The sequence below is a fragment of the Solanum stenotomum genome, chromosome 1 (assembly GCF_019186545.1).
Source record: "Solanum stenotomum isolate F172 chromosome 1, ASM1918654v1, whole genome shotgun sequence".
Lineage (NCBI taxonomy): Eukaryota > Viridiplantae > Streptophyta > Magnoliopsida > Solanales > Solanaceae > Solanum > Solanum stenotomum.
This window is the reverse complement of record NC_064282.1, coordinates 8,526,388-8,543,145: the sequence shown is the minus strand read 5'-3', so window position 1 is coordinate 8,543,145 and position 16,758 is coordinate 8,526,388. Positions and strand designations below refer to the sequence as shown.

General features: G+C 33.3%; 1 protein-coding gene across 1 annotated transcript; it reads right to left on the bottom strand.

Annotated features, from left to right (window-relative positions):
* Positions 1-1,512: 1,512 nt before the first annotated feature.
* On the bottom strand, positions 1,513-13,400 carry LOC125846859 (mitotic spindle checkpoint protein MAD1). Its single transcript, XM_049526539.1, has 16 exons — positions 13,076-13,400; positions 12,013-12,112; positions 11,218-11,378; positions 9,797-9,994; positions 9,626-9,718; positions 9,179-9,295; positions 8,061-8,308; positions 7,216-7,387; positions 6,774-6,884; positions 6,483-6,686; positions 5,542-5,704; positions 3,605-3,695; positions 3,453-3,522; positions 2,255-2,383; positions 2,028-2,066; positions 1,513-1,800 (listed from the first exon to the last, which is right to left on the bottom strand). The coding sequence occupies exons 1-16, from the start codon at positions 13,253-13,255 to the stop codon at positions 1,711-1,713; spliced, it is 2,166 nt and encodes a 721-aa protein (XP_049382496.1). The 5' UTR covers positions 13,256-13,400; the 3' UTR covers positions 1,513-1,710.
* Positions 13,401-16,758: the final 3,358 nt, after the last annotated feature.

Below are 16,758 nucleotides of genomic sequence, written 5' to 3'. Positions count from 1 at the left end.
GAGAAATTTCTTTTTATTTTATTCTACTTTAAGAAGTGGCAGGTGGATTTTGAATTTATAATATTGCAAGCACATATAATTTCATCATGTTTCAATAATAATAATATATCTAATTTAATTTCACAAATAAAATCTGAAAGGGTAGTGTGTATCCGATCTTACTTTTATTTTGCGAAGGTCAAATAAAACATATTGAAAAGAAATATAATAGTGAAGAAGTCATGCTAAAAATAAATATATAATAATAAATCAAAGAATAAGATAGTAAAAATTGCGTAACTCTTGCCATTCGGCTCTTTTTTGAAACCGTCCATAGCAAAAGCTTTAATGCACCCGCCCGCTATCCTTTTTAATAAGATAGTAAAAGAGTAACAATAGGAACAATATTTATAATAAGGAACACTATCCAATACTATTGGACCAAGATCTCAACCTTTTTTTTTTTTTGTTTAATTTCATCAATTAAATCAGTTAAGAATGTTCATAACATCCATATTTTCCATCACTCACAATATTTATATCAAACCAAACAACTCAACTTAAATAAGAATACATAGTATCATTTAACCATAATTAAAAAAGGAAAAAAAAATATTGAGTACGAATAAATTTTTATCAATAATCTAATTTGGGAGTATTGATGGAGGGGTACATAAAGAGAAAGGAATGGAAGGCTAATAAGTTAATGGGGATCTACAGACACCACCTAAATTCAAAAGCAATGTCTCTTCATTGTCTCCCACATTGTCCAAAAATTTCCAACATTGTACTGCATCATCATCATTCATTCAATACAATAAAAAGTTTTTCAAGAAATGACAATAAAGGATTATCGTATGTTATATTGTTTGATTACACTACTTTTTGCCGACAAACCAATTGTTTATTGACACATGTTACCTATAAGCTTTAATTATGTAGGGGCTTATTATATGTATAGCCTGTAATGCTGCCAAGTGTCAATTTAAATTCACAGTTTCCTAAAACCAACATGGGATATATGTAAAACAAACATCTCCAAGTTGATAAGGGTATTTCTATATTATCCTAAAGTCCTCATAACCAAATTGACCCCTACCCAAAAGCATTTTCTGCTCAAAGGAAAGAAATAGATTGAAGGGTGTGTTTGGTTGGAAGAAATATGTGAATTTCTTATTTACTTTTTTGTGTTAAGTATGTAAACAAAAGCATTTATTTATAATCTAGATAAATACTATCAAAAAAGTAATGGTGGAGATGGGGCTATGAGAGTAGGGTGAAGACAGGGTAAATACTGTCAAAAAATTAATGGTGGAGATGGGGCTATGAGAGTTGGGTGAAGACAGGGTGTGGAGTGTAGGCACAATCAATGTGGAATGTGACTCGAAAAACTTGGTTTTTCTAATTCCACTAGGAAAGTCATTTAAGAAATTTTTTTCCTAGAGTAAACATTTGCCAAAAAATTTGGCAAACCGAAAATGGAAAAATTGAAAATCATTCCTCTACACTTATAAATTTAAAAAACCCATATTATACCCTCACCTAGATAGAAATACCAATTAATTACACCAAACAGCATAGAAACATGAATATGAACTTATACGGTTTATACTTAGTTACTCACAATTGGAACCAACATTGATACTTCCCAACAAATCCGAAAGAAGAACAATCCGAATTACAATTGCCAGCAAGAGAAAGGGAATGAAGAAACCGTCATGTGTTGTTTCTTCAAGACAGTGTTCTCTTGTTGAAAGATTCTACAGTTAAATTGGCTGTAAAAGCAGGTATTGAATTCATCCTTCGAATGAAAATTTCAACCTGCAAAAAACAGAATACCCCAACACTTCAGAAGGTTGAATACCTCAACGTTACCCATTTGTATGTTGCTTAAAATGATAAAAGCTAGAAAACACTAACTGCTCAAAGATGAAAGCTGACAACGGATAAACAAGAAAGATTAATCGATCACAATAATAGCAAACTGGAATAATGACACTTAAAATTAGCTTTGCACAAAGGCTTTTCTAGAAATTGTTGTTAAATACCTGTTGGGATATCTCAGGCTGAGAGGTATACTTGTTCGTCTGAAAGATCAAAAACAAGGAAAGTTTATTATCATGCTTCTTCAAAAGTATAACATTTACATACTGTGCTAGCAATGTGCTGAACTAAAGCACAAAGGCATTGCATGAATGTTGAAATTGATGGTAACAAGTCTGTCAAAAATACTTCAACCATCCTAAACCCACAAAATGAAAACATGGCATCTTACCAAAATGTTTGTGTTCCCTGATTCATATTCAAATTCAAGCTTTTCTTCATCACTTTGAGCATAAATTGATTGAAGTATAAACCGTGTAACTGCTATTCCATCTGGACGCTGGTGATCATCCATCACAATCTGACAACATAATTCCGATTATTGTTAGGTTGACCAATAAGTGCTGAAATGGTAATAATGGTGTTATCTTTAGCTAGAAGCTTCTGCAATATATACTATAGACACTAACTCAGTACTTTTAGGTGACATTTAACTCAAACTACACCTCTTTCTGGTCCATAAGAAAGAACCCACAAGCCACAAAGTAGAAGAAAATTATTGAGGAAGATTAGGGGTGGCAATGGGGCAGGGCGGGTGTAGGGCGGGGCAGGTTTGGTCAACTATGGTGAGGGGCGGATTTTTATATTTGCGGGTGCGGGCGGGTCTCAATTAGAATCTTTAATTTTGTGTGGGGGCGGGCGGGTGCGGGTTGGGGTGTTTTCTTTTTTACTACTCAAAACTTCTATTGTCTTGATAATTATTGGTAGTTTGGTACTACTCAAACCTTAGTTACATCTAATTGATGCAAAATGGAGTTACAATCATAATTCATGTATTCACCAAATGCTAAGTCATACAATTTGACATTAAAATGTAAATGTACTACAAATTGGATTTATTATTTTCATGTAAACCAGAAATCTTTTCATCACTCTATCATGTAAAGAATTTCATTACAATCATAATTCATGTATACACCAAATACTAAAGTGTATGAGAAACAGAAACATAGTATAACATTACACTTCCAGGTGTCAAAAAAATCAGACACAGGTATGTTTGCAGTGAGAGATTGTTGAAGCTCTGCGGGGGGGGTAATGCGGGGTGGGCGGGGAATAAATCAATAATTTTTCTATGCGGGGCGGGACAAAGTCTTTGCGGGTTTATGCGGGTTAGCCCCACACCCGCACCATACCCGTACTGTTGCCATCCCTAAGGAAGATTCACCAAGCACTAAATGAAAGATGCTACTGAAGAAATTCCAATAAGATACAACCACCCCAACTCCATGCACAACCCCCAAATTTATGTTCAAACTAGTGGAATTATAATACATTGGTTGAGATACCGACTAGACTCCGGACAATATTTTCTAGTGGCAAAATATATTAGTTCAAAATATAGTCATAACCCAGGAGGAATGTAATACCTTATACCCAAAAAGTTCACAGCATGCCCTTCTGAAAACAGAGATCCTATCAGCAAAAACTGTCTTGTACCTGAAGAATGATTAAACTTAGTTTCTGACAAGAACAACAAACCATCGACAATACAAATGCTGAGAAATCCTGAAGCCTTTACCTCTCCTCACGCTTTTCTAATGTTGCTATTTGCTCTTTCAACTGCATAATCTTTCCAGAAATATAAGAATCAACCAGTGTACCCGCATCAGCTGCATAATTGAGAGGTAATGAATTAGAAATTATAAAAGGTGACGAAAAGGTCTCTAAAAACTTATATGTCCCAATTGACACTTCAAATGCATTAAGCATTGGATTATAGAAACTAACAAAAGGCACTTAAAATTTCTCAAGTAAATAGACCAGAGAAAGGAGGAAGATAATGGAGGAATGAAAAGAGGAAGAAATACAAATTCACATTAATTAATACTTAATACTGTTTAACAGCTCCAATGAGCAGAGCATTAACCAGAGAGTTATATACTTCTTTAGACATCTAGAAGTATATTATGGGTGATAAATAGTTTATACTTCTTTATCAAAATAGCTCCCCTTTTACTATTCCAAACTAGTAAAAAGGATGATTATGATCAAGAAGAACCATCCATATTGAGTGATTCATACCTAAATCCAAAAAAAGTTGGGGCTGAATATATGAACCCACTAAAACCATTCCGCTTCATAAAACTAATAACGTTGTCTGCACAATTTTTTCCCAGACTAGACAGGATATTAGGATAAAAAATAAATACAGTCCCTACATTCTCAAAAATCATAAAAGAGATAGCCCCTAGTTAACCCCAGAGTTTTGGTCTAGGGGTAACATCGAAATGTGTGATGTGTGGGTTAGTCTCCCATCACGGGTTTGAACCCTTCTCTAAGTAAAAGCTTAGTATTCAAGTGGAGAAGGGTAAAGGGAAGGCCCATTTACCAACCAAGATCCGAACCGTGCGCCACTGATCTTCGAGGATTTATTTGTTATTTAAAAAGATATATAGCCCCTAGTTGCAATTTTTGAAACTGTAGTCCCTAGTTGCAATTCATCATTATAGTTTCTGAATATAAGCTATCATGTAAACTTCAGATTTATTATTTATCATCAGGGTGTAAACTTCTTTAGATATTAAGCACTAAATCCTACTGGATGTAACCTAGAAACAGGTTGTTACTAAACTTCCTATAGAACAAAAGGCCTAATGTGTAAGATCTTCCCCATTATCTTTCTTCCTATCAATGCTTCAATGTATATAACTCAACTGGTGATGCTATTTGGAAACATCAAATAACAATTCTAAGGGATCATATAAAATCACGTTGAAGAAAGAAGTAAATGTTTTGTTATCCAAAGATAAAAAGATTATATTGTCTTCTTCTTTTCTTTTTCCACTTTTTTAATCCTACATGTATCTTTTGCATTTCAGGAGTACTCAAAATTTTCTAACTGATAAAGATTATTGGATGTCATTCACGCACTGCAACAATGGCATGTACATTCCTAGGTATATCTCTTTTTCTGAAATGACCTCTACCACTCAATCACGAACTACTTGGTCTGCAATAAATGTCTTCAATATCCATTTCAATTGGTTTGAACCTATTTCATTATAGTAATCATTAATTTATCTCTTTCTTTTTTAATAAAGGACCACACAATTTATCTTTTTTTAAAAAGGACCAGAAATATTGGAGAAGAATATTATTGAATTGTTGTTCTACATTATTACAGAGAGACCCTATATATAGACACTACAATAGACACCTTTTCCAACTAGGACACTACAATACAATCCTTTTCTAAGTAGGACACTATATACCATTCTTATTGCTATTACTATTCCTATTCCTATTCTAAGTAGGATTGTATATACATATTACTATTCTAACACTTTATAACAATGTTGGATAACAGATCAAAACCTCAACCAAAATGATAGCCAGGGAGCACAAGACTAGAATAGTTGTAACATAAGTCAATTGCAGTCTGTTTAATAATAGGAAAGGCACTGAATGGCAACAAATCACAGGCATACATGTACTTAAAATTGAAGTTATGTGCACCTGACTGCCCTTTTAACTCTTGAACAGCCAGCAACTGCTCTTTTGTCTTCTGCAACTCATTCTGAAGTGCCTCTATTGTTTGTTTTGCCTCATTTTCAACTCCCAGGGTGTTGACCATTCGCAAGACTTTAGTATTAGCAGATGAATAGTCCCCATGACCTAACTGCAAGGGGACCAAAGTAACCTAAGGATACTAAAAATGGGCTACAGACTTACAACATTAAAATTATACACTCTCATTGGAACAATGATCTGAAGCACCAATAATGTTTCATTTCTAGTAAGAGACATACACATGTGCATTCCATAACGGCATAAGAAATAAAAAATAAAACATTCGCAAAAAAAATAAATAGAAAAGAAAGTATTTTTCTGCAGTTGATTGCATCCTCACTGACGTTAAAATTTCATTAGGTAGATAACAATGAATGCAAATGCATACAAGTAAGCATGGTACTCAAAAGCAGTTTTCGCATCAACATATATTACGTATTTTCATCAGGCAAAAGGTTCACCTAGCAGCCAAGTAGACCTATAAAGCATATCAACGAAACATAGGAGAAATGCCACTCCATTTTCCACAAAAGAGGCAAAACAAAGCGTATAATATCAGCATCATTAATGGGATTTAGGATATGATAAGATGGATGTAAAACAGAAGGAAAAACAAGACATGCAATTCTAAAATTATATAGCAAAAAAAAGATCATATTCTAACTCGCGCAAGTATACTGAGAAGTCATAAGCCGCATAACCACCAAATGCATGTACCAGTATCTCTAAAGGTCTTTAACAAATATCTAGAACATGAAATTCTTATGTGTCGTGGATGAACAACATCCCATTATCATTTCCTGCCAGAGATTTATCACTTGTCTGAAACATATATTTTAAGAAACATAAAAAATACAACAGTACAAAGTATGTAACCCAGAAGTAACCTTGGACTCCAAGAGAGCTATCTGAGAACGTAAGCCATCACCCTCCCTCTCCAATGATTTAATTCTTCTAGCTTCATTATTTAGTTTCTCATTGAGAAACTTTATTTCATTGAGCTGGCGAATATTAACTTCTTTTTGTTCAGATAAATAGCTCTCCAGTTCCTTTATACAGTTCTCTTTCTTGGCAAGAGATGTTTCAAGCTCCTGTAGTCAGGATATAACTACCACAATTAGCTAAAGCACAAATCATAAGGTAGTTTGTCAATAGGAAAAAAGGGCAGGGGTTATAACCTGAAGAATAGCTCCACTGACCACTTCTTGACCACTTTCAACACTCTTCTGCTTCCTAAAGTCCTCAATGACGTTTTTTAAGCGGTCCGTTTCCTCCATAACAGAAGCAAGCTACAAAGAAATTTGAGATCAAATACATAACAAGTTAAAAAGAACACAGAAGGACAGGAAAAAGGTTAGCTCTGAAACTAGAGGCATATGATCACCAAAAAAAGGTAGCCATAATTTTATATATGCATTCCACTGTTTGGGAAGAGTAATATCAACACAAATACTAATGAGAACTCGGTCTATAAAAGCCTACTTATCTAGAATTCAAATCCATTTTTTTATGGTGTACTTCCCAAGCAAGGAATCAAGAAGAAACAGAGACCACAAGGAAGAGGGAAAAGCAATTTTACAGTAACTAATTTCTGAAGCAGAAGATGCAAAATATGCTAACCTTCAACTCAATCCTCTTGATTTCTGATTTTGAAGATTCCGCTTTCTCCTTTGCAAGTACAGCCTCATTCTCTGCTTCCCTTTTCTCAAGATCAGCAGCGTCAAGAGCCACCTCCATTTGTTTAAGTCGAGCCTGGATCTCACCCACCTTCGTCATGCTATCAAGCACTTCTCTGGTTCCCAGAGAAGGAAACAAAAACTCTTGAATACCAATTAGTTGGGGATGGAAGCAAAGCAACAAAATCAAGCAATTTCCACCACAACTCATCTGAGAGAAAGGGGATAGAAATATTTTCATCCTTTCTCCAAGTTCCATTTTACAATAAGTCAAGCTTCACATAAAGCAGTTATATCTCTCAATACTAGCTACTGTAACAAAAGACTAACGATAAGTGTAGGAAATCAAAGAATCTGAATTTATCTTTTTAAGGTGTGAAAGATGTGCATCATTTTATTAACTTAACATGCACGGAATATACAGGTTCACTTCCTATATTTACATCTATGAATGTTTCTACTCAATCTAGGTTAATTGGTGTCAATTTGCAGGACAGTGCACATTATACTACTCAAGCGAAAACAACAATGATTACCCAAAGAAAAAGAACAGAACTGCCAGAATTCGCTCTGTGGATTAGAATTAAACAATTAAGAGGAAGTTTACAAAGCTTTCCACATTAAAGTCAATCATTAAATCAACAAAAGAAACTCCTAATGGACCTACTATTAAGCACCAATGAGGAGCATGAAGTTAGAAACAGAGTTCATCAGTGAACATACTTGCTTCAGGACGCGAAAAAATTTAGTACGCACCAAAATGAAGGAAAAACTGAATCAACAGGTTACCTCTGCAGAGCTGCAAATTTGGGAGGCACATCAGCAGCACATGATGCACCAGGAATGTCTTTAACCATTGATTTCCAAGCATTTAGTTCATCCTCTAACTTCTCCATATCTCCTTGAAGCATTGCTAGTTTTAGTAGCTCTGACTCTGCCCTCTCCCTCCGGCCTTTTTCCTCAAGTATCTTTACCTTCAATAACTCAATGTTTTCATGAGACGATTTCAGCTTTCTTGCTTCACGCACTTCAGCCTCCTGATGAGGAATCAAGATATATCAATCAAACATTTGCTAACCCAAAGTTAAATTTTGTTTTTATTTTTATTTTTGATAATATTCAAGTGATTAGTTTCAACTAGTTTACTGTTATTAGCAAAGATGTAGAGATTTGAAGAACATAAAGAACAAATAAGAAAGAAGAAGGCACAATTAACAAATAAAATATAAAAAATAACTAATTTTAAAAAATTGAATGTAAAATGTCACATGGATGCTCTTTTTGACTTACCTTCTATCCACCACACATTACAAAGAGAGTGAAGTCATTCTCCATACTACTTGGCACTAATGAGAGGTTTTAGATAGTATATGTTATAGTTCATGGGGTAACAGTACACCCTATAGTTTGAGTGTCAATCTTGCAAAACATTGATAGTTCAGAGTGTTATTTATGTATTAACTTTTTTTCTGTTTTGAGAAATAAACCAAAGTTCAAATTCTTTATAGTAAAATGTGGCACTGAAAAGATATGTTCTGATAACCGGTGGGATAGTCAAGCCAGTTAGTTACTAATCCAGTGGCATAACTAAAATTTAGTAGAGCAAAATAACTTCAACATAAAAGATCAATCTTTCACCTCCTTTATAACAATCTCGTCAAAGCTAAAAGGAAAAAGCTTCCTATAGTTTAGAAGCTAATCCAGAAACTAGCAGGATATACACAGCTTATCGTGGAATTACTCTGTTTATAAAGTTATTTTCCCAATCATCGTACAGTTAGCTTGAAACTGATTATCTCAGTCATGGCACAGACAACGTGAATTTCTCACTACTGTAAGTGCTAGTAAGAACTAACAAAAAGCAATTAATTGCACATTGGACTATCACAAATGATGATGTAACTTACATAGCTTCTAAGTTCCTCCTGCAAATGTTTCACCAAAATGTTGCTGTCACTAGAACAACCTTCTTGAAATGTGAAACTTGACAGTTTCTTCTCTGCTTCAGTCTTCTGCTGCATGCACTGGGAAAAGACAAAAGAAAATTGTAAGTTCATTATAATTCAACATTGCCAAAAATGATAAGCTAACAGACAAAAAATGATGCAAATGACAAAAAGAAAATAGACAGAAGAAAACATGCAAGACCACCATAGAGGATCTCATTTGATGACGTTCAACAACTTATGCAATTATATTTTAAAATGTCAAAAAATAACTTCATCAAAAGAATCTAAAATTTGAAAAAGAATAGCTAAGCCTCCATTCTCTTGCTCCAGCATATGCTTGTGCGGACTCATGGGTGACATTTAAGACAAACAAAGCAGTAATTCTAGGATAGAAGATGCATTGACCTCATCAAGTCTCTTCCTTAGTTCTTCCAGCTGCTCCTTCAGAAGCACTGACTCTTCCTCAGCATTGGTAGCTCTGAATTCCATTATTTCAAGCTGCATAAAAGCATATTAGATGTTGGATATAACATTTTATTGCACTTCACACAGAGCATTCACAGAAACAATTCTCACATTGTTACTTATTTTTGTGATAGAAAACTTGGATTCACTTTTGAGCTGCTCAAGATCATTCTGCAAACGACTTTTCTCTCTTTCTATGCTTTCCGACACACTACTAAGCTTTCTCTCTAAAAGACTTGCTTTTTCTTCTGCTGCAGCAGCTGACGTCTCAACTTTCTTACGAAGATTCATCTCGTTTTGGAACTTCACCTAGAAGACAATGAGATGGTAGATAAATTATATCATAGATGGCACGAAGGAGATAATTAAGAAAGTTATACAGATTAAGTACCTCAAGAATTGATAAATGCTAGCAAAGAAAGCCTCCAATAGAAACATGAATAACTGGAGGTATGTCCCCAACCATTCATTCAGCAGTTAAATGGTAAATCTCCTCCTATGCATTTACACTCTGATGTATACATGTTGCTATAAATTGTTACTTAAAGAAGGAACTAACAGAAAACTACTCTAATATTAGGACTTACGACCAAAGCATGACTTGTGCTGAGCATTGAGAACCAAGTCAGCACACCTCAACAAATGAGATAGATGTACACATTTTCTTTTATCAGGAGATAGATGTACACATTATTAGTCACAAATCAGTGCCATTACCATTATAACTTGAAAATTATGGTCTCTGCTACTTTTTGTTTCAGTTGGGAAGAAAAAAAAAAAGTGATAAAGTTTGAGATGCAGTCTAATCAGATTAAGATAGTATCTGGCTCGCTTCTTACAGAGGCCATGTTCAGTCTTGGTTGGTTCCGCGACTTTGCATGGTAAATGTGAGGACTCCAGTTGTTGTGTAGCACAGAGCGCCAAAATTGGCTTGGTTTCAAGATGTAGAATCTAAGCAGGATCTCATCTTGACATATATTCAAAGTGATTTATAAGTGGAAACTGCTTATTGTCCTCAACAACAACATACCCAGTATAGCCCCACAAGTGGGTGTCCTCTCCGAATAGCAGGAGATAGTTGCCCTCCATATGGCTCACCAACTTCACTTGCATCTATGGTCACTGCAAAGAGGTTCAGATCACTTATACACGGGCTCTACAGATGAAGGGGTTGGGTTAGGAGCGTTTTCAATGAGAAATGCTAATTTGTATTGTCCACTTTTGTCATCCCCCTCTATCAAAATGATCGAAAAGGAAAGTGGGATTGCTTCTTATTCCCATTTGATCTCTTCCATCTCTGTGTCTAAGAATTCCTTGTCAAAAAGAGAGAGTACTCTCTTCCTAGGCATAAATTATCACACTTACCAAATCAAATTGCCTTATATTTAAGTTAAATTTACAGATTAGACCAAATTATTGATAATGAACTCATACATCAGCATAAAAACATGACGTGAACCAAAGAGAACCCATTGATTCTTCTCAAGAATGTGACATAAATATAATGGGAAATGACAATTAACATCTAGCACCTCAAGTTCATTGTACAACTGCAACTGTTTTCTGAGCCGTTCTTGAGAAACGTTGACCTCCTTCATTAGCTGGTCCTGCAGAGCCTCTTCGCGCCCTTTAGCAGCAGCTAGTTCTTGCTCTGCATTGAGAAATTGATCATGGAATTTCTTCCTTTCAGCATCTGCACGTGTAATTCATGTCATCATGCAAATTAAAATCAATAAGTATTGGAGTATACTTTCCAGAAAAGGTGAATTACAAACCAAATAGTCATTGTCCCTCCAGTGGAGTAAAGGGTTAGTGGTGAACAGAAAGAAAAAAAATACAAAGGAAATTAACAAAAACGAAGAAAAAGCATGACAGTTGCTAAAAAGGAGTCAACACCTGATTTAGGAGACAAAAAATACGAAGTCAAATAATATCATTCCGATGTGTGCATGAATGGATGTATGTTCATGTGTATCTATATATGTATGCCTGAATCCATTTATGTACACACATCTGTGTATGTTGTAAAGTTGCTTCAGTGAAGTTGCTAGTTCTCACATATAAATTTTGAAATAAAGAAGACAGCCTTTTAACAATTGAAATCAGTGGAGCAATTGAACCGTACAAACAAGATTAGTTTAGCAAAGGAACAATTGTATTGTGCTCTATAGATGTTTCTACCAAAGAATCTTCATTCTCTAGTACAAAAGTGCATTAAATTGAGCAGTCAAAGGTAAACTTTTAAAATGTCTGTTGAAAGGACAAGGAGAAACAAAATCATGTAACTAGTCAAACATATTTCACAGAATTGGATATTTATGACTCACCGGCTTTAAGATAATCATTGTTTAGTGCTTCAAGTTTGGATTGGTTATCACGAGCTTGCTTTTCTGCACTGCTTAAGGCATCAAAAAACTCTGACTTCACCTGATAATAGAATTTGTTTTTATATAGATATAAGCAAAATCGTGCAGGCTATCACAAGAACTGAGTACAATAAATAAACAGGGAGCCATTGATAAGTCATTGACCAATATAAGAGACACAAGAATGCTAACTTAAAGGAATATATTATTTAGCTCGGAGATCTTCCATCATCTTCTGTCATTCTATGTAATCAAACCTGAAAGGAAAAACTGCAGGTAGGTCCCACCATTCGGACCGATTTGGAAGTCATATATATCCTTCAGCAATACTTGCACTATCCAAACGTGCTAATCAAGAGTAGCTCAATTTGAGTCCATCTAAGATGTACTTGTAAGTTTGTTTTTTAGTGAAGTAAGTAGATTTGTGTTATCAAAAAGATGAAGTAGATTATACTAATGGAGGGCATAAAACACCTGTATGCAAGTAGTATACCAAAAAGTAGAAAACAATGTTCTAATTAATTTATATAAAAAACTTTGTTTGTGATTAGTTCATTGTGAAGAAGCTCAGCCTCAAGTTGACTCAAGAATCAACTACGAGTTGGTATACACATCTAAGACCAAATTCACTCAACATATGAATAAAGTTTGAATATAAAGCTCATTAAGGAATCAACCCAAGTTCGAAAGACCATTTACCAATGCCTTAAGTGTTTTAACATGGATTAATTAGCACTCCGACAGCAATAAAATCATAGAAATGTTTAGTCTGGGAAAATCTCATTAGTGGACAAAGCGAAAAGCAGTCACAGTCAAGGGAATCGGTGCACCTACTGTCTTTATCTCAAGATATATACATAAATAGTTGCAATTTCCACTACCACATAAGAAGAAAAATAGGTACAAGCCTCAATATGTCTGCACTCACTGATTTAAAACCTTGAATCCACTACAATTGTTGAAAAATCAATTCGATACTGGAACTGTAATAAAGAGAGTGGGGAATAAATTAATGAATGAATACCATTTGGCGGCATTGATAAGTGCAGAGCATTTGGTCGGAAGATTCTGGGTGATGGTGAGATGATTCCGGCAACGGTGTATCCTCGAAGATGACAAGCTGCCGATTGCCGGAGCTGGGACTTCCATCCTCCGGTTGATTGCTCTGCGCCTTTCGCTTGAATGGTGGTGTTCTCAGGATCATGATTCTTCCAAATCCTAGGGTTTTGATAACTTCAACAGTAATTGAATCAAGCTCTGATGATTGATGAAAATGTAAGAGGCCTTGCAGAGAAGCAGCTACTGCAAGTGTTTCGAAAACTGAGGCGCCAATTGGTGAATCGGATCCAAATAATCCGTCGCCATTTTACTTAGCGTAAGAGATGACCCGAATCCCTTTGGGCTACTGCTACACTTGTGTGGGTCATTGGCACAAATGTCCTTATTTTGGGCCTCTTGCTAATTTTTGCTCTTCAAAATAGGAGTAGTAATATTTATGTTTTATTTTTGGGCAAATTACAAAAATCACATACTTTTAAGGCAAAATTACAATTTATCCCTTCAAAGTTTATAGTTACAGAAATCCCTCAAATTGATACAATAATATAAGCGCTGATACATTAATTTGATGTGCAAGATACATTAATCGTTAAGTAAGATACATTACATTTTATACATGATACACTAATCTGATGCGCGAGATACACTAATCTAATGCGCGAAATACACTAATCTGATACGCAAAAATAGGGATTTTGGAGATTCGTAAAACTTATAGGGAATAATGGTAATAAATAAACTAAAAGGTGGATTTCTGTAATTTTTCCTTTATTTTTTAGAGCGTCAAAAAAGGCACGAGATATAAGTTCAGTTCAAGTTATATTCTAGAACAATAATTAAGTAACACAAATTATGCTCCCAAGACAAAAAATATTAAGTTCAAGACACAAGTTATGCTCCAAGACAGGAGTTTAGTGGACTAAAAGTTATGCTTCAATGGCTCAAATTAGAAACTCAAGGCACATGAGAATCAGATATTATAGAACTTAGCTAAACATTCTCTAAAAAGTTTTGCTTTGTGATATTAATTTTTCCCAACAAATTTAGGTCAAAATTAAAAGTACTTATTAGGACCACAAATTTTCATTAAACAGGCAATAGACGCAGAAATTAAAGACCACAAATTTAAGGAACAAAAATTTAAAATCATCCCAAAACAAAGGTATTCTATGCAAAAACTTGAACTTGTTGTAAGCATAACATAACTAACCACTAACCAGCAAATACATGAGATTAACTAATAAAACAAGTGTTTAAATTTTTTATTTTATGTTATTTGTACACTACAAAAGTGTTTAAGAAAATTATTTGGACTTACAAGCGTCCAAAATAAGCCAGTGAAATAGACTCTTATCGAAAATGATAAGTAATTTATCAATACTAATATATAATATTATATACTCTTATTTAAAACGGTAAGTAATTTGTCCAGTGGCGGATGTATGTTATGAATTATGGGTGCTTAAGCGCCCATTGCTTTTTGCAATAAACACTAATATTTGTTTGTAATATCTAATAATTTATTCAAATGTATTAACTATATAGCAATTCTCAAACTAAAAATAATTGAGCACCCATAAAATAAAATTTCTGGATCCGCCATTGAATTTATCAATGCTAATATATATTATGTTGACTAGTAATGTTAGGCATATTGAAATTAAGCTCAACAACAATAATATGCCCATCGTAGTCGTCCTATAGGTATTTTGAAATAAAGTCATCATATAAAAATGAATAATATTTATTTTTGAGATGATGATAAAAAATAAATTGAAACTATTACTTTTTCATAAAATTTGTCTCTTAACTATATATTATTTTCTTTAGCTACCTAAACTATCCCTATCTATATTCAAAATTAAATATATAATTTTTCAAATATCAACCTACAAATGTTATTCAAGACCATACTAAAATATTTCCTAACAATTCTACTGTTTTTGTCTCCATTATCCCTAAGGACCCGGGAAAAAGAGTTCGTAATTTTCTCCTAATTTTATTTTTGTTAATGTCTTTGAGCTAATATGATAATGACATTTGAAATAAAAATTTAGATGTACGTGCATAGAAATTTATGGGACATAAGAATATTTGAAATCTAATTGACGCTCCACCTTAAATTAAACCATAAAATAAAAAATAAAAAAATCAGTTTATAGAAAAAAGAACACTGACTTATAAAAGTTAAAACTTGTAGTTTGACAAAAGTTAAATTTTATTACAACACGTTTAAGTTAGTGCAATATGAATGTATCATGCTTCAATTTTTTGTGTTTAACAATTACGGCAGCATCATTTTTAGACTATCTTTAAGGTCTTAAACAATATATAAGCTTGAATTATAAACATGATTATAAGTTTACAAACGTGTTTCTTAACCCAAATAATGAGTAACTATAGTTTTACCTCAAATACTATTTCGATGATCACTCCAACTAACAGCAAATCGAATAACACGTATATAAATAAAAAATATAGTATATAAATAAAAAACATAATATTTTAAAGAGAAAATTAGGTATTTGAGCGATGGGTTAAAATAATTTTTGTTTTTTACGCCAATCAAGTAAATAATAAATATAACATCTAGTTCATCAAGTTATCATTATTTAATAAAAGTAAATTAATTTAATCCTCTTACAAAATTGTGCTATTTAGGATATAAATCGACTTTAGTCTTGAACTTTCAAAATGATAATTGTTATTTTTATTTTTATTTTATTTGAAGCTAGAATAATACTCTATCCGTTCCTATTTATATGTGTCCTTACTAAAAATAAATGTTCTTTCACAAAACCAATACATAAATAATATTATTCTTCCTATTTTAAACTTGAGAATTACTAGCCTTTAAACATATGAATTTTACCAACAAAGGAAAACTAAATGATTTATTCATGTTCATTGATCAATTTAATTAGTCAAAATAAATTAATTTATTGAAAATTTGACTTTAAGAAAACACTAAATAGGAATTTTAATGGTCAACTCACCTAATTTTTTTTAAGGGATATTAAATCTAAAATGATATCAATTAAATAGGTAGTAATTTGAACGACAATGAATGTCGACAACAAAATAGAACAATTCTATCTTTATTTTCTTAATTAAAATAAAATAGTAATAGCAACTATATATCGAATTGACAACTCAGAAATAACCCGAAAAAAGTAACAAAAATTGTCCAGTAGAGTCTCCAGAAAAGGCCCATAAAGTCCTTACATAACTATTATCCGTGCAAAATTGTCCACAAAAATGTAGCGCAGAAAAAAAGAAAAGAAAAAAATAAAGACATGGGCCGGTAAATTGGTACGTGTGAATTAACTATGGTCAAAAATACTTTTTATAGAAATATCCTAAATACCAAAGAAATCGACTTGCTTCTTCTTATTTAGCAGTGTTGTACTACTCCCTCCGTTTTTTAAAAAAATGTCCTAATTTAAATTCGAACAGAGCTTAAGAAAAAAAAAGAATATTAAATTTCGTGATTCTAAATTAAAATTATGTCAAATGTATCAAAATGTCTTTTAATTTTGTGATCTTAAATATGCCATGTGGAAAGTTAAAGTTAAAGTGTTGCTAAAAAAGAAAATAGGTCTTTTTTTTTTAAATAGACTACAAATGAAATGAGGTCATTTTTTTTTA